This window comes from Carcharodon carcharias, chromosome 5, assembly GCF_017639515.1.
Source record: "Carcharodon carcharias isolate sCarCar2 chromosome 5, sCarCar2.pri, whole genome shotgun sequence".
NCBI classification, from domain to species: domain Eukaryota; kingdom Metazoa; phylum Chordata; class Chondrichthyes; order Lamniformes; family Lamnidae; genus Carcharodon; species Carcharodon carcharias.
This window is the reverse complement of record NC_054471.1, coordinates 31,891,183-31,912,241: the sequence shown is the minus strand read 5'-3', so window position 1 is coordinate 31,912,241 and position 21,059 is coordinate 31,891,183. Positions and strand designations below refer to the sequence as shown.

Here is a 21,059-nt window from a genome sequence, read left to right as displayed (position 1 = left end):
GGAATTATTAGGACAGATGACCAAAAAGCTTTATCAAAGAGGTAGTTTCTGAGGAGTCTCTTAAAAAAGCAAAAAAAAAGGGAGGGAATTCCAGAGCTTAGGGTCTTGGTAACTGAAAGCACAGCCTTCAATTTTGGAGTCATTAAAAGTGGAGGCCAAAATTGGGAGAGTGCAGATAATTCACATTATCATAGTATCTTTACATTTCAGAAAGTTGCAGGGCTGGAGAGATTACAGAGGTAGGGAAGGATGAGGTCCTGGATGATCAGCCATAATCTTAATGAATGGCAGAGCAGGCTTGAAGGGCCGAATGGCCTACTCCTGCTCCTATTTTCTATAGATGTTTCTATGTAATGGACTGGTCAGGTGGGCAGAGCAATGGCAAATGGAATTCAACCTGGAAAAGTGTGAGGTAATGCACTTGGGGAGGGCTAACAATGCAAGGGATTGCATTATGAATGGTAGAACCCTGGAAAGTACTGAAGATCAGAAGGACCTTGGTGTACATATCCATAGATCCATGAAGGTAGCAGGGCAGGTAGATAAGGTAGTTAAGAAGCCATATGGGATACTTGCCTATATTAGCCGAGGCATAGAATACAAGAGCAAGGAGGTTATGCTGGAACTGTATAAAATGCTGGTTAGGCCACAACTGAAGAACTGTGTGCAGTTCTGGTCACCACATTATAGGAAGGATGTGATTGTACTGGAGAGGGTGCAGAGGAGATTACCAGGACGCTGCCTGGATTGGAGGGTCTGAGCTATGAGGAAAGATTGAATTGGCTGGGGTTGTTTTCTTTGGAGCAATGAAGGTTGAGAATGGACCTGATAGAGGTGTATAAGATTAAGAGGGGCATAGGTAGGGTGGATAGGAAGACACCTTTTCCATTTGTAGAAGGGTCAATAATCAGGGGGCACAGATTTAAGATGAGAGGCAGAAGGCTAAGAGGGGAGTTGAGGAGAAAGTTTTTCACCCAGAGAGGGTGGAAGTCTAGAACTCACTGCCTGAAAGGGTGGTTTAGTCAGAAACTCTTGTGACATTTAAGAAGTACTTAGATATTCACTTGCATTGCCATAGCCTCCAGGGCTATGGACCAAGTGCTGCAAAATGGGATCAGTGTAATGAGATCTTTGTTGACCAGTGCGGACACAATGGGCCGAATGGCCTCCTGTGCTGTAGACGTCTATGAATCTATGCTATGCGTCTATCTGCTGTACGACTTGGCTGCAATGTTGTACCGCTTAATGCCCTAACTGACTTCGTTGAGTGAGCCAACAGCACCTGGAGCTGGCCTCATGAAAAAAATCAACTTTAGTTCTTTTTCCTTTGTATGACCTTTTCAGTTGCCTAGTCTGAGGTTTTAGAAAAAATATAACTGTCATAGTAAACTGTTGAACTAAAAATCATAATGTGAAAATGCAAAACTGTAGAGTTTGCTGTAATAAATTAAATAGCTAACCATCTGTATCAGGGCTCACCTCTTTTTAAAATTTGTTTCATTTCCTTCGGAGCAGGACAGCGGCAAAGTCTACACAACCCACATTTCCTACTTGGAAATTTACAATGAATGTGGTTACGATCTTCTTGATCCACGTCATGATGCCTCCAAACTTGAAGACTTGCCGTGAGTTCAATTAATTTCAGCTGCCCTTTTCCATAATCTACTCCCTTTTTTCGCTCTCAGAAGTAGTTCCTTTGAGGAAAAGCATTTATAAATTGCCAAAGAAGTTGAATAGGTTATTTAACATATTTACTGTCTGCAACATCAGTTGCATATTTGTGACATTAAAATCCTTCATTGACTCATTATTTCTGAAGAGTTCTGATTATGACCCTGTACTTCTTGTGGCCATGCTTTTTTGTTTGATGTCTGCTTTTGTTTATTTCTCACATTGCTTTAAAGTTAATTTAATTGCTGGGTTCTCCCAGAAGAATGAACAGCCACCAAGTAGTCATTGGAAGAGACCACTTGAGACTATGGAAGAATCTGGAGAGTGATAATCACTTCAAATAGCTTAATGTTTTGCAAAACAAAATCGTTGCTAAAGGGCTTGCTATGTTTGGTCAACGACAAACTCAAACTTTCGGCTGCTATTTCTTATGACGCACGCTAAAAATAACACACTGTCTGTAGTTTTTGTTTTCGGAAACAAATAGATTTCTATGACATTGTTCATGGCTTGTGAGGTGACTTGCCACTAAGTCCTTTCTTGTGATCTAGAATCTGATTGATCCCTACAGACACCAGCCAGATGACAGATGTCTGTTTGAATTAATCGCAAGCTGTTTGGATGGAAGATCTTTGATTAGCTACACTGAAGTTCTATTAAAATACGATTGAGGAGTTTGCAAGGGCAATTGAGGGGTGAAATCTGTCTTGGGCAGTAGTGCTAAAAAGGCAATAACGCAAATGGGAGATTTTCCTTTCTGTTTATTTCAATTTCATCCATATAGTTTTTTTTATATGGCAAAGAATAATAAGAATGTTGCAATCCACAAAGAGTCAGGAGTACTTTGCATTCTAATTAATCCTCTTTTCTTGTTCCTCTTTTTTTAAGAATTTAAAAATATTCTGAAAATGTATCAAAGTTGGATTCGACATACTTAACGCTGAATGTGAAATCATTAAAATTCAGTTGGTATTTTTAATGTAAATATACGGGGCAAAGTTTCACCTCGGCAGGCGAGCGTGCGTCTGACCCGCTTGCGCGTGCAATGGCACACAGTGATGTCAGGCGAGTGTCCTGACGTCATCGCGCAGTCACGCGATAGTTCGGTCGGTGGGCGCGTGCGGGAATCGGCAGCAAGCCCATCGACAATTAAAAGGCCTATTAAGTATTAATTAATTTAACTTTTTCGCTGCCTGTCCAACGTTACGGTTGGCAGGCAGGCGAAAAGATCGAGCAGTCTTTGCACTTTTTAGGAAACCTCATTCATGGGCAGGATGAGGTTTCCAACAGCAAATAAAAATAAAATAAAACATTTTATATCTCATTCATAACGTATCCCTGCTCATGTGACTGTTGGGACATGTTTTTTTAACACACAAAAATTATTTATTTTTGTTTTTCAGAACTCCTCATCTGCCTCAGGGAGCTTTTCCAGTGTGCATTAGCGCACGTGCGAAGTTTCCTGCTCGCCCTGCTTGCCGCCCCTCCCCCCGCCCGCACAGGCAGCGTTGAATGCTGCAGCATGTGTTTGGTGCTGGGCAGGCAGGCAGCGGGCGGCTTTATGACCGCCCTCACTGACCCTGCCGACAAGGGCAAAATTCTGCCCATTTTTTACTTGTCTTTTCCCTTCAGGATTGATTGGAATAAATTTGTCTTCCTTCAAATGCTTGTGTTTCTGTATAATGAAAATCTATTATCTGATCCAATACTCATGATATAAATGGCTGAAATGCCTTTCCACACATGCCATTTATTTCTGTATTTTCTAATGCACTATCATTCCTGAAGCTTTTATCTTACCAGTAGTTACTGATAAAACACAAATGTTATCATTCTACTCTTTTTCACCTTGCCCACCAGTTTCTGTTTGACTCGAAACGTCAACTGTATCCCTCTTTGCAGATGCTGTCAGACCTGCTGAGTTTTTCCAGGTATTTTTGTTTTTGTTCTAGATTTCCAGCATCTGCAGTATTTTGCTTTTATCCTGTTTGAATCCCTTCAGTTCAGTTTCAGCCTGATCCATAAGGCTGAGAGGCCTTGATCAGAGTTACCAGTTACATCTTCTGTGTCTGCAGCCATGATGTGTTATCTCTCCAGGAGTGCTTTATCCTGCTCCATTATCTCTTTTGTATGAAATTTTTGTTTTTTCCACTCCTACCTTTCCCAGCATATCTCCTATGAAACTTTTTCCTCTCAAATTGTCACCTCAGGAGAGCCCAAGGTTCTATCCTTGGCTCCCTGCAGTTCAACTTTACATTGCCCCTTGATGCCACTTTCTGTATATTGGGGTCAGCCTCCATAAATATTCATTACTTCTCTGCTACCTTGTCATGAAAAGAAATTAATGTGAATAATGTTATTGGAAATTATTTTTTAAAATAGAATTCTAGTGGGGGTCTTTGTCTCGGTGTGTGACTGTGTGTGTCTTAATTGGATTGAAGCCAGCTAGTCTGGGTGCTTTACTGTAAAGTAGTTTTGAGATGTTAATTGGGTGAACAGTAAGGAGAACAGGAAGGTAAAGTGTTCATTTGTATTTGTTGAATAAACCATTCAAGATTGCGGGTAAAATTTTGCACTTAGCTAGGAAAAGCCAAACAATGTGTCTATTTTCAGCTTACTAATAAAATTGATGCTATGGAAGGGGTTTTTTGTGAGAAGCGCTGAAGTTCAAAAGACCTAGTGATACAATGGAAAATTTACATTCAAAGGGAAAGCTAGGCCAATAAAGAAAGGAGTTTGTGTGTGTAAGGTAGAGGCATTTAGGCCTAATCTGCCTGTATGCCTCCAACCGACTTACAAAGGAACCTCATTTGAAATTCGTCAGGTCAAATGTGCTTTGCCTGGTGTCTGTTTAAAGCCTATGGTTTACTGTTGCCTTGATGGAGATTTACCTGGGGGTGATTAATTTGGGGATTTGTTAAAAGTTTTTCTCGTAGTAAGTTGTAGCCATGTGTATGTGTTTAATTTGTTGTTAAATTAATAAATGTTTAATTTAGTTTTATATAAAAACCACGAGACTCGTTGGTCTTATTCCTATTGAATTCAAAGTCTGCATTTTGAAATTATAAATTGCATCAATGGATTATGATAGTTGTTTTAAGTTTCCCTCTGGTATTTGAACAACTCAGCCTTTACCATCAGCTGTGTCATAATATACCTCCTCAGTTTGATAACTGTCATTGTGCTGCCTGACATCCAGTAATGAATAAGCCTTAATGTTTTCCAAATTAATAACGGTGAAAGGAAAAACGTTCGGTTTGTTTTCTACAAGAACTTTAAACCTAACCCCAATCTCGTTATCCTTTCGAGGGGAATCTGGTGGTGTATAATCTCTGTGTCTTATTTGACTCTGAATTGAGGAGTCACCAAGACTGCCATTTACTTATCTCTAATATTTCCCACCACCATCTTTATCTCATTCTCACTGCTGCTGGAAGTCTCATCCCTGCCTTATTCTGTCCTCCACCAAGTCCCACTTGACTGTTATTCCTGTGTTCCCTGACTTTCATTCAAAATCCATATCCCCATTTACAAATCCCTCCATGCCCTCTTCACTCCCTAAATCATGGGCAGAATTTTCTGCCTGTCGGGCCCGACCCAATCTTCGGCAGGCAGGGAGAAGTGGGCCCTGCCGCCATTTTACATGGGCGGGCCAATTAAGGCCCGCCCAGCGTGCTGTCCGGTGGGAAGCGCTATGCGCTCCCTGTGTGGGCGGGGGAGAATTCCCCAAATGCGAGAGTGCGCTCTTTCGTGCATGCGCACATCTCCCTGAGGCTAAGTGCTATCTCAGGGAGATCGCTTACACTTTTAAAAATATGAAAAGTGGAAAAAAAAAAATTCCCTAACATGTCACCCTCATGTGACAATGTCATATGAGATGGGACATCCTCATAATTTACATCATTTTATTAAACTTTTTAAAACCCTACATGAAACCTCATCCCGCCGGTGGATGAGGTTTCATGTTTTTTCTATTGCCCACTGGGGTTCCTGGCCTACCCGCCAATCTTAAGGTTGGACGGGCAGGTCCTTTAATTGTGTCAATGATCCTGTCAATGGCCTCAATTGGCCATTGACAGGTCGGCGGGCCCACAGTTGATTTTGCTGCGCCCCCGCCTTCCTGAAAATTTAAATGGGGTGGGATGACGTTGGGGGTTCCGCCCGACATCACCCTGTGTCATTTTATGCGTCGATGAGCGGACCCCGCCCCCCTGCTCGCCGACGGCAAAATTCTGCCCCATGACTAACTCTAGTCTTAGGTACCAATTGTGTGCTGCTTGCTTTTCTGATTGGCCTCCACCTTTAATGACATTGTCTTTAGCTATTTTACTTCTACACATGGGGCTGAATTTTTCTGTCGGCGGGCAGGGGGCAGGTCCCACTTGCCGGCGCGAAAATAACGAGGGACGACGTCGGGGGGAACCCCCTACGTCATCCCGCCCCATTTAAATATTCAGGAAGGCGGGTGACAGAATGCGATCAGCTGCGGGCCCGCCGACCTGTCAATGGCCAATTGAGGCCATTGACAGGATAATTAAAACAATTAAAGGACCTGCCCGTCCAACCTTAAGGTTGTTGGGCAGGCCAGGAGCTCCAGCGGGCTTCTGAAAAAACATGAAACCTCATCCACCAGCGGGATGAGGTTTCATGTAGGGTTTAAAAAAGTTTATTAAAGTTTCAGTGAAATTTGTTAACGTGTCCCATTTCGTGTGACATTAAGGCTTTCAGTGATCTCCCTGAGACAGCACTTAGCCTCTTAGCTCTCGCATTTGGGGAATATCCCCCCTCCGCCCGCACAGGAAGCGCATAATGCTTCTCGCCGGGCGTCACGCTGGGCGGGCCTTAATTGGCCTGTCCACGTAAAATGGCAGTGGGGCCCGCTTCTCTGGCGGGGATCGGCTCCCCGCCTGCCGGAGATTGAGTCGGGCCCGCCCGTCTGACAGGCAGAAAATTCTGCCCATGGAATTTGCTCTCTAAGCACCTCTGCCTTTCTTAACTTGGTCACCACATTCAAAAGCCTTTGGCCAACTCCCTAATGGTGCTCAACATATTTTTTACATATCTGTTAGGTGTCCTTGGATATTTGTAAAGGTGTTATAAAAATACAAAGTCATTGCTTGCACTTAATTTGGTTACGTCATTTGATCAATGTTCTGATGAGCTGAGTTATAATTTGTCACTTTAGGCACACTTCAGAGACAGCATATTGACACCAGCATTTTTCTCACTGGCTGTGACATAGGGTGGGATTTTCCACAGCTGCCCACTCCCATGACCTTCCGGTCCTTCTGCAAGTCAGTGGACTTCTGGCTGGGGCACCGCCATAAAAGCTGATACTTACTATGAAACAAAAAATGGCTGTTTAGAAAATCTGTTGCTGCGCTCCCTTTGTTCAGTTTGTCAATGATATACAATCTAAAGAGCTTCCAATTGAAAGACATACTCTACCTGGTTTTACTTGGACTTTAACTGGAGGAAATACATCCATAGTCAGTGTATTCTCTGCGAACTACATGCTGGGTATATGTGAATAGAAACATCCCCGTTCACTGGAATCTCTTAACTTTCATCCTTGTTCAGTCTGTTTGTCTGAACCATAAACTTCATTTGTAAGCTCTGCTAATCTTTGAATTTGCCTCTTTAACTTAATAGTATTGTTTTTTGACATGAATTATATAAAGATTCACCCATGTTGTTAGAAATTCGAAAACTTAACATTCCTTTTAACTAGAATGGAGGAGAAATAGAAGGAACAAGTTGAATACAAAACCATGACCAGAATTTTCACAGGTTTCCGTAAAAGCACGTGTTTAGGAACCCTTGTTTATATGAGAAAACTGGATTTCTGTTGCATTCTGACAGAGTTACGCTGGTGGAAGCTCAGAAGAAGTTCTGGGCCTAAGAATCTTGATTGAGATTTATGACTCCTTGCGACTCTACAAGAAGTACATAGGCATTGACCCTAGCCTACCGACATCATGGTTGATTTATTCCTCTCCAGCCCAAGATCTAATGCTTATATTTTCCTCCTCATCCTTACCTCTCCCCTGATTTTGATCAAGTCAAATGTGCCTTGATTTGTTGTATGATATGAATGTGCCATTGTAGAGTATGGTGACAGAGGGATAAGTTTAGTGAAAAGTCAACCAGATTCTATGTTAGCGTTTTGACAAAATGTTAGACTCTGGTCAGATGAGTAAAGTTAGGATTGTTAAAGTGTGCTCAGATCAGTCAGGTTTTTAAATTTACACTGGTTGCTATTGTGAGCGGGTAGTGTCACTGAAGATGAAAAGTTCTGGCTGTAAGTACTTTATGCACCCTAAAACAATCTTTGTTAAACTTGATTAGATATATTTTAGCATCCATTAATTCATGATATTTTACTGTGATCAAGTCCACAACTGATGAAATGTCCTCTGTCTGATAACTCTAATGATTCCATGTCAAATGCGTTTGTGCATTTTCAATCTGGTTCTGTTTTGGGCATGGACTCAAACCCAAAAACAATCCTTAAATCAGTTGTAATTGGTATGAACAGGATGGCTGGTATTGGAAACAGAAGTTAAGGCTGAAACATTTCTTCTGAGGCTAAGGCTGAAGCATAAGTTTGGGGCAAAGTAAACTGAACATCTAGTTATGCCAAAGTTGACCTGGGATACTTACACTGGATGCCCATGATGAGAAACTGTTCCATTCCTCCGCACTAACATTTCCCTCTTTGAAAAGTACGAAATGCACCAAAATATTAAAAGAGAAAGCACAAATATTTAGAAAAAAACTTGATAAGCTTGTGCACATTTCTAAAAATAGAAGTTTTACTCAGCTGAACATGATGCTTAAATGGTCCATGACCTTCTAACTCTTTAACGGTTATAATTTAGGTTCATTTACCCTTGAGCTAAGGTTTAATTTGCTTCTCCTGGCAGATGATCAAAGAATCCTAACAAAACTATTAAAAAAAGCACAGCAAAGTGGGCATCTGCAACTTTAAAAGAAATCAAAGTGCTGCTTGTACCAAATACACCACAGCAGAAATCCAATAATTGTCAAGAAGTAAGAATTTAGTGATGTGACAGTTAACTAATTGCATTCTATCTATAATCTTTAATCATATGTAAACCCCCTAGTTTATGTTTTATAAAGTGTGGAGCTGATTTTCTTTAGTTTAACTTTCCTGTTTGAAATGGCAACCGATGATGCCAGGCATAAACTCCTTTTGCGCTCGGCATGCATTTACAGGACCATCCTTTTGAATCCGGCAGGGAACTCTCACCCAAAATAAGTGGGGCCATTTGAATCGCATGGGAATGTTATAGGAGGAATGTTAAAATGCTTCCTGGTTTCCTAGCTTTCTGTCTGATGTCAGCTGAAGAATATGGCTGTTGATAGGATGCAGCAAACCCTACAGGTTATACGACCTGATAAAGCTGGTGGTAGCAACCTTCAAACACCACCAGAAAAGTAAACTGGGAATGGTAATGGACTAGTGGGGCTGGAGGCCATCTGATTACAGCTTTTAACCCTGGGATTGGCCAGGGGTATTTTTGCACCTGGGTGAAGGCCAGGCTAGGGCATGCAAACAATCTGAACCCAAAAATATATTCACATCCTGTTGCATTTTAATCGGGTGCTGCGCAGCAGGGTACTGTCCAACTTACAGAGACAGAAGGAGAATGAAAGGTAACCATTATAGATTTTGATAAATATTATTAATTCAAATTGCTAACAATTAATTAAACCCAGCCCAAGAAGAGTTGTTGTGTTTAACAAAGATTTGCAATTTATATATTGACAAACCCCCTTTTAAGGAAAAAAATGTCCGAATATTGGAAGCAATATTAAAAAAGGCTTTTTTCTTTCAAATAGCTTTTTGCAATTCTTGGTTACCATATCTCAAGAAAGATATATTGGTTGAGGAGCGGGTGCAGTGCAGAAACTGGGGCTAAAATGGTTAAGTAATGAAGTCTGGTAGCATAGACTAGACGTATTCACTTGAATATAGAAGATAAGGAGTGTTCTAATTGATGTGTTTAAGATTATTAGTAGGATAGATAGAGATAAATTAATCCTCTGTGGGTGTGTCCGGAACCAGGAGCACAATCTTAAAGTTAAAGTTAGAGTATTCAGATATGATATTAGGTGGCTCTTCTTCACAGAAAGATAGTGGAAATTTGGAACTCTCTTCCCCCAAAATGATGTTGAGCCGAGTTCAATTGAAAATTTCAAAACTAAGATCAGATCTTTGTTAGGCAAGGGAATTAACCAATGTGAGTAGATTAAGTTAAGAGTCAGATCAGCCAAGTTGAATTTTATTTGAAGAGGCTGGAGTTAATTTCTTTGGAACAGAAGCTGAGCAGAGATTTGATTGAGGTGTATGAAATTATGTGGGGCCTAGACATAGTGTTTAGGAAGGACCTTGTATACAACCAGGGGACATAGTTTTAAGTTATTGATAGGAGAATTAGAGGGGAGTTTTGGTTATTTTTTTCACCCAAAGGGTGCTAAGGGTCTGAAATCCATTGCCTGAAAGGGTGGCAGGGGCAGAAAGAGATTACTGCACTGTTGTGAGAGTCTGCATGCCCCTTTGAGCACTAAGATCCTCAGCAATGTTGGCAGCAGCCTGAGTTCCCATGGCTCTAAACATAAGCTCCGTCTGAGATCCCATTGCAGCAATAAGACATTGGATGGTCTCTGCCTATGCTGCAGTGGAAGCTGAGACAACGGTTAGGTCTGCAAGTGCTATACTGGAGCAAGCCATCGCTTATGCACTGGGAAAGATGGGCTCACAATTTTACGCAGTGCCCTGTGTCAAATTGGAGCTGGACTCCATGCTGCTTAACACAGATAAGAGGCTGTCTAGCAGGCCTCCCAGTGCTTCAGGAATCTTGTTGTGCATGCTGATCAGCATTCTCCTGTACACTACCCATCAAAGTCCTCATCTGAGTGCCAAGCAGTAGAATTTGTTTGTGACCACATCCTCTAGGGAGGCTCCTGGCCTTCTAACCACTTATGCCTGGTGACTCACCATGTGCAGATCGCCTTTCTACATTACCCTCTAAGGTATGCACTGTGCTAGCATTTGAGCTGGTGATTGCAATTGTCAGATCAAGTGATGGTGCTCCTTCAACAGAGCTCGGATTAAGCAATGGTGCTTCTTCATCGGAGGCCTGGTACATCTCTCCTTTTTCCTCATGAGACTGCAGTGGCTGAACAGGAGACAGTCCTTGTGCATCTGAAAGCATAAATACAGAAGGGAAGGATTGAGATGAAGGTAGGGGGCTGGGGCGGAAAACAAGTGGCCAGTGATTCCATTATCTGCAGCTTGCATTTCATTCAGAAAGCAGGATGAGGGTAGGGTGGGATTTAAGAAGGACATAAAACAGGAACATTAAGTCATCCTCAATGTTCTCGATGATGCTGGATGCAACAAGGTGAGTCTTTGTTGTCCCTGTGACATGGTGCACTATCTCCTCCAGAGGGTGCAGAGATGCCTGTCCCTCTCCAGTTCTAGTTTGCTCGAGTTTTCTCTTTCCTGTTATGGGTCACCATGTCATGCAAGAGAGAAGGAAGGATATCTGTGATTGTGTTTCATTGATGTGTCTGCCATGGATGAATAGCTGGAGATATGTGGAAGTAGCAGTAGGCGGGTGTCAAATTGAGAGTCTTTGTCAGGAGCACACAGAGGAGACGTTGAGGCATCGGAGGGAGCACACAAAGCTCCAAACACTTCATTTGCCCAACCTTTCGAGCACACGTGGCAGAATGTGTAGATCGCATATTGGACTTATCAGCCATCTCTAAGCCCATTGAACTGGAGTGGAAGCAAGTCACCCTCAATCCTGAGGGACTGCCTAAGAAGAAGGAGGAGGTGGGTGTGAGGCTGGTAACATTGGAAGGTATGTGAAGGTGAGGCGGAGTATCTGAATGTCAGGCCTGAATCATTGCTAGAGCTTGCTGATGGGTGAGTGGGGGTGTGTTGCATTGAGCAGCATGAGAGGTAGGTAGTGTGATGCATTCACTGACCTTACATGTGAGGTCATTGAACTTCTTGCAACACTGCTACCAGGTCTTTCAGCCCAGTCTCATGAAATTGTCCTCCTTAGCCCCATTGGAAAATATTGCTTCTCTCCTCCTTTCAACCTGTATAAAGCCTCTTCCCTGGGTCTCTATGTAGGGTGCTTCTCCTTGTAATCAGTTCCTGCCTAGACAATCAACAGCAGCTTCCTTAATCAGCGCAGCTCCTCTTTAATGAGAGGTGGACTCCTCCATGCGCTTTGATATTGAATATCTTCTGGCAGGCTTCCCAAAGCACCAAGTATTTTGCTGTGCAAATCCATCAGATTTCTTCGTAGACTGCCTTATCAAAGTTCTCAAGGGAATCCACTGAAGCCAAACCAGTGTGCAACCTCACTGTCTTCCAAGCTGACATCTTTGCTGTCCTTGCCATGGCTGCAGAGCACCTGTGTGCAGTGTCTTGCCACATGCAGATCTGCCTCTGATGTATCCTCAATGATGCATGCAGTATCACAAACTGAGCTGTTGACTGCAAATATGAAATCAAGTGATGGTGCTATTTCTTCATCATCATTCTTGATGCTCTTCAACTTCAGTATACCTCCTACCTTAGTATATCATACAAACTCCCAAATGACCTGGATCATTTATAGGAAGTTTTAAAGCTAGGACCCCAGCATCCGTTTAACTTCTTTTATTTTTCTGTATCTAGTTTGAGTTTAATTCACCCTCTTTCCTTAATTGTTGTTCCTGTTTTTTCTCATTCTTAAATCTGACTGGATATGGTCCCATCATTCACCAAGGACCCATCTGCCCTGTTGACCTTGCTATGCTGTTATCAGAACACACAGACTAGATGTTTCTACTTTTGGGGCAAGCCAGCACTGGCCGAGTTGGCTGAGTCCTAAATGACATAGCTGCTAAACTGCGTCTGCGGCAGGTGGTGAGGGAACCAACAAGGGGGAAAAACATACTTGACCTCATCCTCACCAACCTGCCTGCTGCAGATGCATCTGCCCATGACAGTATCAGTAGGAGTGACCACCGCACAGTCATTGTGGAGAAGAGGTCCAGCCTTCACATTGAGGAAACCCTCCATCGTGTTGTTTAGCACCATGCTAAATTGGATAGATTATGAACAAATCTAGCAACTCAAAACTGTGTATCCATAAGGCACTGTGGGCCATTAGCAGCAGCAGAATTGTACTCGAACAAAATCTGTAACCTCATGGCCCGGCATATCCCCCACTCTACCATTACCATCAAGCCAGGGGATCAACCCTGGTTCAAAGAAGAGTGCAGGAGGGCATGCTAGGAGCAGCACTAAGTATACCTAAAAATGAGGTGTCAACCTGGTGAAGCTATAACACAGGACTACAGCGTGCCAAACAGCCCAAGCAACAGGATGAAGCGATCCCACAACCAACGGATCAGATCTAAGCTCTGCAGTCTGCCACATCCAGTCATGAAAGGTGGTTGACAATTCAACAGCTCACTGGAGGAAGCAGCTCCACAAATACCCCCATCCCCAATGATGGAGGAGCCCAGCACAGCAGTGCAAAAGATAAGGCTGAAGCATTGCAACAATCTTCAGCCAGAAGTGCTGAGTGGATGATCCATCTCTGCCTCCTCCGGAGATCCCAGCATCAAAGGTGCCAGTCTTCAGCCAATTTGATTCACTTCACGTGATATCAAGAAATGGCTGAAGACTCTGGATACTGCAAAGGCAATGGGCCCTGACAATATTCCGGCAATAGTACTGAAGACTTGTGCTCCACAACTTGCTACGCCCCTAACCAAGTTTTTCCAGTACAGCGAAACCATTGGCATCTACCTGGCTATGTGGAAAATTGCTTAGGTATGTCCTGTACACAAAAAGCAGGACAAATCCAACCCGGTCAATTACCGCCCCATCAGTCTACTCTCCATCATCTGTAAAATAATGGAAGGGGTCATGAACAGTGCTATCTATTGGCACTTGCTTAGCAATAACTGGCTCACTGACGCCCAGTTTGGGTTCAGCCAGGGCCACTCAGCTCCTGACCTCATTACAGCCTTGGCTCAAACACAGACAAAAGAGCTGAACTCCCGAGGTGAAGTGAGAGTGACTGCCCTTGACATCAAGGCCGCATTTGACCAAGTGCAGCATCAAGGAGCCCTAGCAAAACTGGAGTCAAGGGGAATCAGGGGGAAAACTCTTCACTGGTTTGAGTCATGCCTAGCACAAAAGAAGATGGTTGTGGTTGTTGGAGGTCAGTCATCTCAGTTCCAAGACATCACTGCAGGAGTTCCTCAGAGTAGTGTCCTCAGCCCAACCATCTTCAGCTGCTTCATCAATGACCTTCCTTCCATCATAAGGTCAGAAGCGGGGATGTTCGCTGATAATTGCACAATGTTCAGCATCATTCGCGACTCCTTGGATACTGAAGCAGTCCATTTCCAAATGCAGCAAGACCTGGACAATATCCAAGCTTGGGATGACAAGTGGCAAGTAACATTCGTGCTATACAAGTGTCAGGCAATGACCATCTCCAACAAGAGAGAATCTAACTATCGCCCCTTGATGTTCAATGGCATTACCATCACTGAATCCCCCATTATCAATATCCTGGGGGTTACCATTGTTCAGAAACTGAACTGGACTAGCCATATAAATACTGTGGCTACAAGAGCAGGTCACAGGCTAGGAATCATTCGACGAGTAACTTGCCTCCTGACTCCACAAAGCCTGTCCACCATGTACAAGGCACAAGTCAGGAGTGTGATGGAATGCTCCCCCCTTGCTTAGATGAGTGCAGCTGCCACAACACTCGAGAAGCTTGACATCGCCCAGGACAAAGCAGCCCGCTTGATTGGCACCATACCCAGAAGCATCCACTCCCTCCACCACTGACGCACATTAGCTGCAGTGTGTTCCATCTACAAGATGCAGGAATTCACCAAGGCTCCTTCGTTAACACCTTCCAAACCCACGACCACTACCATGTAGAAGGACAAGGGCAGCAGATAGATGGGAACATCGTCACCTGGATTTTCCCCTCCAAGTCACTCTCCATCCTGACTTGGAAATATATCGCCGTACCTTCACTGTCACTGGGTCAAAATCCTGAAGCTCCCTTCCTAACAGCAGTGTGGGTGTACCTAGACCACATGGACTGCAGCGGTTCAAGAAGGCAGCTCTCCACCGCCTTGTCAAGGGCAACTAGGGATGGACAATAAATGCTGGCCCAGCCAGCGAAGCCCACTCTCCTTGAATGAATAAAAAAATCTTAAGGGGAAGCTAGATAAACATGAGGGAGAAAGGAATAAAAGGCTATGCTGATTGGGTTAGATGATGGAGGGTGGGAGGAGGCTTGCATGGAGCACAAGCATGGACATAGACTTGTTGGGCCAAATGACCTGTTTCTGTGCAGCAAAGACTAGACATTTTGAACTGAAGGACAAGGAAAAATAATCTAACAGATGAATTCTGCTTCAGCAAAACCTGGCACTGTCTTGGGTTCAAAGACTATCTAGAATAGCTTTCTGATAGGCACGTAGAATGTCACAGTTGGTGTTTGTCTTTTCCTATTGTCCGTGATCAAAATATTTTTGTGTATGAGGTTAGTGTGTGTTCTTACCCTCAGAGTGGTTCATCCCAATTTAAATAATTTCAAGCAGTAAGCTTTTGTGAGTTTAAAATTAAAGTTTATTTATTATCACACTCTTGCCCCAGAGGCTTTAATGCGACATCTCACACATACTATCATACACAAAATAGATACAGCTAAGGGAAAAAAATACAGTTACAAATTGAAATGACTTAAAACCATAGAACTATAGAAAAGCCATGGCACAGAAAGATGCCATTTAGCCCGCCGTGTCTGTCCGGGCTGAAGAAAAAAACTAGCAGCCCATTCTAATCCTGCCTTCCAGCACCCGGTCTGTAGACTTGCAGGTTACAGAACTTTAGATGCAGATCAAGGCACCTTTTAAATGAGTTGAGAGTTTCTGCCACCAACACCAAACCAGGCAGTGAATTTCAAACACCCATTCCCTTCTGGGTGAAGAAGTTTTTCCTCATGTCCCCTCTAATCCTTCCACTAATTGCCTTAAATCCGTGCCCCTGGTGATTGACTTCTGTGCTAGGGGAAACAGGGTATCCTCCCTCATAATCTTATACACCTAAATCAGTTCACCCCCTCAGCCTTTTCAATTCCAAGGAAAACAACCCAAGCCTATCCAATCTTTTCTCTTGGCTGCAATTTTCAAGTCCTGGAAACATTCTTGTAAATCTCCTCTGTACTCTCTCCACAGCTATTATGTCCTTCCTGTAATGTGGTGACCAGAACTGTGCACAAAATTCCAGCTGTGGCCTAACCAGCTGGAATTTTACAGTTCCATCATTACATCCCTGTTTTTGTATTCTATACCTCGTACAATAAAGGAAAACATTCTATGTGCTTTCTTTATCATCTTATCCACCTGTCCTGCCACCTTCAGGGACCTGGAGCATGTCCTTAAATGCCTTTCACTTCCTCTACCGCCACCCCCCCAGCCTCAATATCCCCTTCATTTATTGTGTATTCCTTAGCTTTGTTTGCCTTCCACAAGTGAATTACCTCAGACCTCTCTGGATTGAATTCCATCTGCCACTTTTCTGCCCGCTCAACCAAACCATTGATATCATTCTGGAGTCAACAGCTATCCTTTTCACTGTCAACTACACAGCCAATTTCCGTGTCATTGTACATTTCCCAATCATGCCAGCCACATTTAAATCCAAATCATTAATATATACAATAAACAGCGCTCAACACTGAGCCCTTTGGAACGTCATTGGAAACCATTTTCCATTCGCAAAAACCATCAACCATTACCCTTTGTTTCCTATCGCTGAGCCAATTTTGGGTCCCACACACCAGATTTCCCTGTATCCCATGGGCTTTTTCTTTTCTGACCATTCTACCATTTGGGACCTTGTCAAACGTCTTGCTAAAATTCATGTAGACAACATCCACTGCAATATCCTCATCAATCCTCCTTGTTACTTCCTCAAAAAATTCGATTCAATTAGTAAGTCACAACCTTCCCCTTACAAAATTATGCTGACTATTCCTGATTAATCTATTCCTTTCTAAGTTACAGTTTATCCTGTCTCTCAGAATTGATTCTAATAATTCAGCGAATTCAGACTGAGAAGCCTATAATTATTTAGCCTGTCAGTCGCACCCCTTTTAAATAATAGTACAATATTCACAGATCTCCAATCTTCTGGTATCTCTCCTGTATTCTAGTGGGGATTGGGAATTGATCCTCAGAGCAACTGCCATTTCCTCCCTCGCTTCCTTTAACACCCTGAAATACAATCCATAAATAAAAGCAAAATACTGCGGATGCTGGAAATCTGAAACAAAAACAGAAAATGCTGGAAAATCTCAGCAGGTCTAACAGCACATGTGGAGAGAAAAACAGAGTTAACGTTTCGAGTCCGTATGACTTCTTCAGAACAATCCACCCAGCCCTGGTGATTTATCCACCTTCAAGGACGTCAGTCTCTCCAGTACATCCTCTCTCGCTATGCTAATTGTATCTAATACTTCACAGTCCTCCTCTTTAACAAGAATATTTGTTTCATCTCTCTCCTTAGTGAAGACAGAAAAAAGTACTCCTTCAGAACCCTGCCCACATCTTCATCAGCGCACAAGTTACCATGTACATCTCTGATCAGCCCTACCCTTTCCTTAGTAAGTCTCTTGCTCTTAATGTACTGGTAAAACATCTTTGGGTTTTCTTTGATGTTATCTGCCAACATTTTTTCATATCCTCTCTTTGCTTTCCTAATTATCTTTTTTATTTCACCCCTGTACTTCCTATACTCCTCTAGGCTTTCTACAGTATTAAGTTTTTTGTGACTGTCATAAGCTTCCTTTTTCAGCTTTATCTTGCCTTGTATGCTTCTGGATAACCAGGGCGCTTTAGATTTGGCAGTACCACCCTTTTTCTTTGTCGGGACATATCCAAACTGTGCCTGTAGAATCTTGCTTTTGAATGCCTCCCACTGGTCTGCCACTGATTTCCCTTCAAGTAGTTGTAACCAGTCCACTTTCACCAGATCACCCCTCAACTTCGGAAAATTTGTCTTTTCCCCAATTTAGAACTGGTGAGGGCGTAAGGGTATGAAACTAAGTCCTTTGCTGAGCACTGAACGTTCAGCATCGGAGAGGGGAAGGTCAGGGGGTATAGTGAATACACGGCTGGGGTTGGGATTGGAAGATGGGGTGGGGACGGAGGGACAGGCAGGGGTGGAGGGTCCTAGATGGGTGTTGGTGTCGATGAGTTGTTGGAGCTTGCGTTCCTTAGCACTTGAGAGAAAGAGAAAAAGTTTCTTGTTGAGGCGTCGGATGAGCCGAAGGATAAAATGAAACTGGGGACACGCGCAGCTTTGAAAAAGGGTATGGCGGTGCTGCTGGAGGGAGAGGTCGAGTGTGTTCATATGGCGGCGCATGGCACTGAGTGTGGATCTCAGAATGTGATGGGAACAGCAGTCCGAGAAACGTTTTATGTCCCGGAGATACCTGTAATCCTGGGTGGGTTCGAAACATGAGGGGTGGAATTTCAGTTGAAATCCACGTGGGGTAAGTCGGAGACGGAGACAGTCACTGAGAAAGGAGATATGGCTGTGAAAGCGGGTTTTAGTAAACATCTTGTCAAACACTAGGAGGGAAATGGAAAGCAAGGAAGGTGAGCAAGACAACCTCCGGGACACCCTGGTCCACTCCTCCATCACCCCCTACTCCTCAACCCCCTCCTATGGCACCACCCCATGCCCACGCAAAAGGTGCAACACCTGCCCCTTCACTTCCTCTCTCCTCACCGTCCAAGGACCCAAACACTCCTTTCAAGTGAAGCAGCATTTCACTTGCATTTCCCCCAACTTAGTCTACTGCATTCGTTGCTCGCAATGTGGTCTCCTCTACATTGGCGAGACCAAACGTAAACTGGGCGACCGCTTTGCAGAACACCTGCGGTCTGTCCGCAAGAATGACCCAAACCTCCCCGTCGCTTGCCATTTTAACACCCCACCCTGCTCTCTTGCCCACATGTCTGTCCTTGGCTTGCTGCATTGTTCCAGTGAAGCCCAACGCAAACTGGAGGAACAACACCTCATCTTCCGACTAGGCACTTTACAGCCATCCGGACTGAATATTGAATTCAACAACTTTAGGTCGTGAGCTCCCTCCCCCATCCCCACCCCCTTTCTGTTTCCCCCTTCCCTTTTTTTTCCAATAAATTATAAAGATTTTCCTTTTCCCACCTATTTCCATTATAAAAAAAAAACCACTAGAGCTATACTTTGAGTGCCCTACCATCCATTCTTAATTAGCACATTCGTTTAGATAATATCACCAACTTTAACTTTAACACCTATGTGTTCTATTGTACTATTGTTGTTGACATCTTTTGATGATCTGCTTCTATCACTGCTTGTTTGTCCCTACAACCACACCCCCCCCCTCCACCTCTCTGTCTCTCTATCTCTCCGCCCCCCACACACACACTTTAAACCAGCTTATATTTCACCCCTTTCTTGGACTCGAACTCAAGTTCTGTCGAAGGGTCATGAGGATTCGAAACGTCAACTCTTTTCTTCTCCGCCGATGCTGCCAGACCTGCTGAGTTTTTCCAGGTAATTCTGTTTTTGTTTTAGAACTTTTACCCCTGTTCTATCTTTATCCTTTTGCATAATGATGCTAAATCTGACTGTATTATGGTCACTATCTCCAAAACGGTCACTGCTACTTCATCTACTTGCCAGCTTCATTTTCGAAGACTAAATCTAGAATTGTCCTCTCGTTGGGCTTGTTACAGCTGGCTAAAAAAGTTCCCTTGAATACAGTTCAAGAACTTTGTGCCCTCTGTGCCTTTCACACTGTTTGTACCCCAGTTGATATTAGGTTAGTTGAGATCTTCAATTATTATTGCCCTATTGTTTTTGCATTCTGAAATTTGCCTAGATATTTGCTCTTCTATCTCCCTGTCACTATTTGGGGGTCTATGGTGCACTCCTAGTAGTGTGGCTGTGCCCTTTTTAATTCTGAGCTTAACCATATATCCTCATTTGATGATTCATTTGGCATGTCATCCCTCCTCACAGCTGTAATTGACTCTAACGAATAATGCTACAACCCCACCTTTTTACACCCCTCCCTATCCTGCCTGAAAACTCTATATCCAGGGATGTTGAGCTGCCATTTTTGCCCCTCTTTTTAAGCCAAGTTTCCACTACAGCGATGATATTATGCTGCAGCGTGTCTATCTGTGCCCTCAGCTCATTGGCTTTGTTTACTATACCCCTTGCATTTAAATAATTACTGTTTAACATTGCCAAATTCCTGTGCTGTAAACTAGTTAATGTTTGCTTGTCTTTCGGAGTCACGCGCTAATTTTCTGTCTCCTGCTCCCTACTCCAAATTTGTCCAATCTGAATCAGACCTCAGGTTTCCACCCCCCTGCCAATCTAGTTTAAACCCTCCCCATCAGCACGAACAAATTCTCTGCCACGAAATTAATCCTGGTGTAGACTGTCTGGCTTGTACAGATCCCACCTTTCCCAGAACCAGTCCCAAAGTCCCAGAAATCTGAAGCCCTCACTCCTGCGCTATCTCTTCAAGCACGCATTCATCTGGTGTTTTCTCCTATTTCCATACTCACTAACATGTGTCCTTGAAGTAATCTGGAGATTACTACCTTTGAGGTTCTGCTTGCTAATCTCTTTCCTAACTCCTTGAACTCAGCCTGCAGGACCTCATCCCTTTTTCAACATATATTGTTGGTACCAATGTGAACCACGACTTCTAGCTGTGCATCCTCATCCTTCAGAATGCTCTGAAGCTGCTTGGTGATATCCATGACCCTTGCACCAGGGAGGCAACTACCATCCTGGAATTATGTTTGCGACCTTGAAGTGCCTGTCTGTTTCCTTAACTATGGAATCCTCAATCACTATTGCTCTCCTGTTTTGCCACGTTCCTCCCTGCACAGCTGAGACATGGTGCTCTTGTCATGATTCACGTTGATCTCTTGAGAGGAACTCTCTTCCCCCATTGGTACTCAGAGTACCTAGAAAGTGGGATGTCCTCAGGGGTCTGCTGCACTACCTGGCTTGTCTTTCTTGTCTATCTGACAGCCATCCAGTCCTTCTTTACCTGCTCTTTCTTAAGCTTCTGAAGGTGACCACCTTCTGAAATGTGCCATCCATGTAACTCTCATCCTTGCGAATGCACCCAAGATACAGCACTTGAATTTTTCAATTTGGTGGCACCTTTCTGCACATGTAGTTGTCCTGGACATGGGTAACATCCTGGAGTCCCACATGGTACAGGATGCGCACT

The 21,059-nt window shown here is 43.5% G+C and overlaps 1 protein-coding gene across 1 annotated transcript in view; it reads left to right on the top strand.

Moving 5' to 3' along the window:
• The window catches only part of kif6 (kinesin family member 6), a 474,098-nt gene that overhangs the window by 50,523 nt on the left and 402,516 nt on the right, over positions 1-21,059 (top strand). Inside the window, exon 5 of the mRNA XM_041187334.1 lies at positions 1,516-1,625. Coding sequence (XP_041043268.1) covers positions 1,516-1,625 — 110 coding nt within the window. The remainder of the gene's footprint in view (positions 1-1,515; positions 1,626-21,059) is intronic.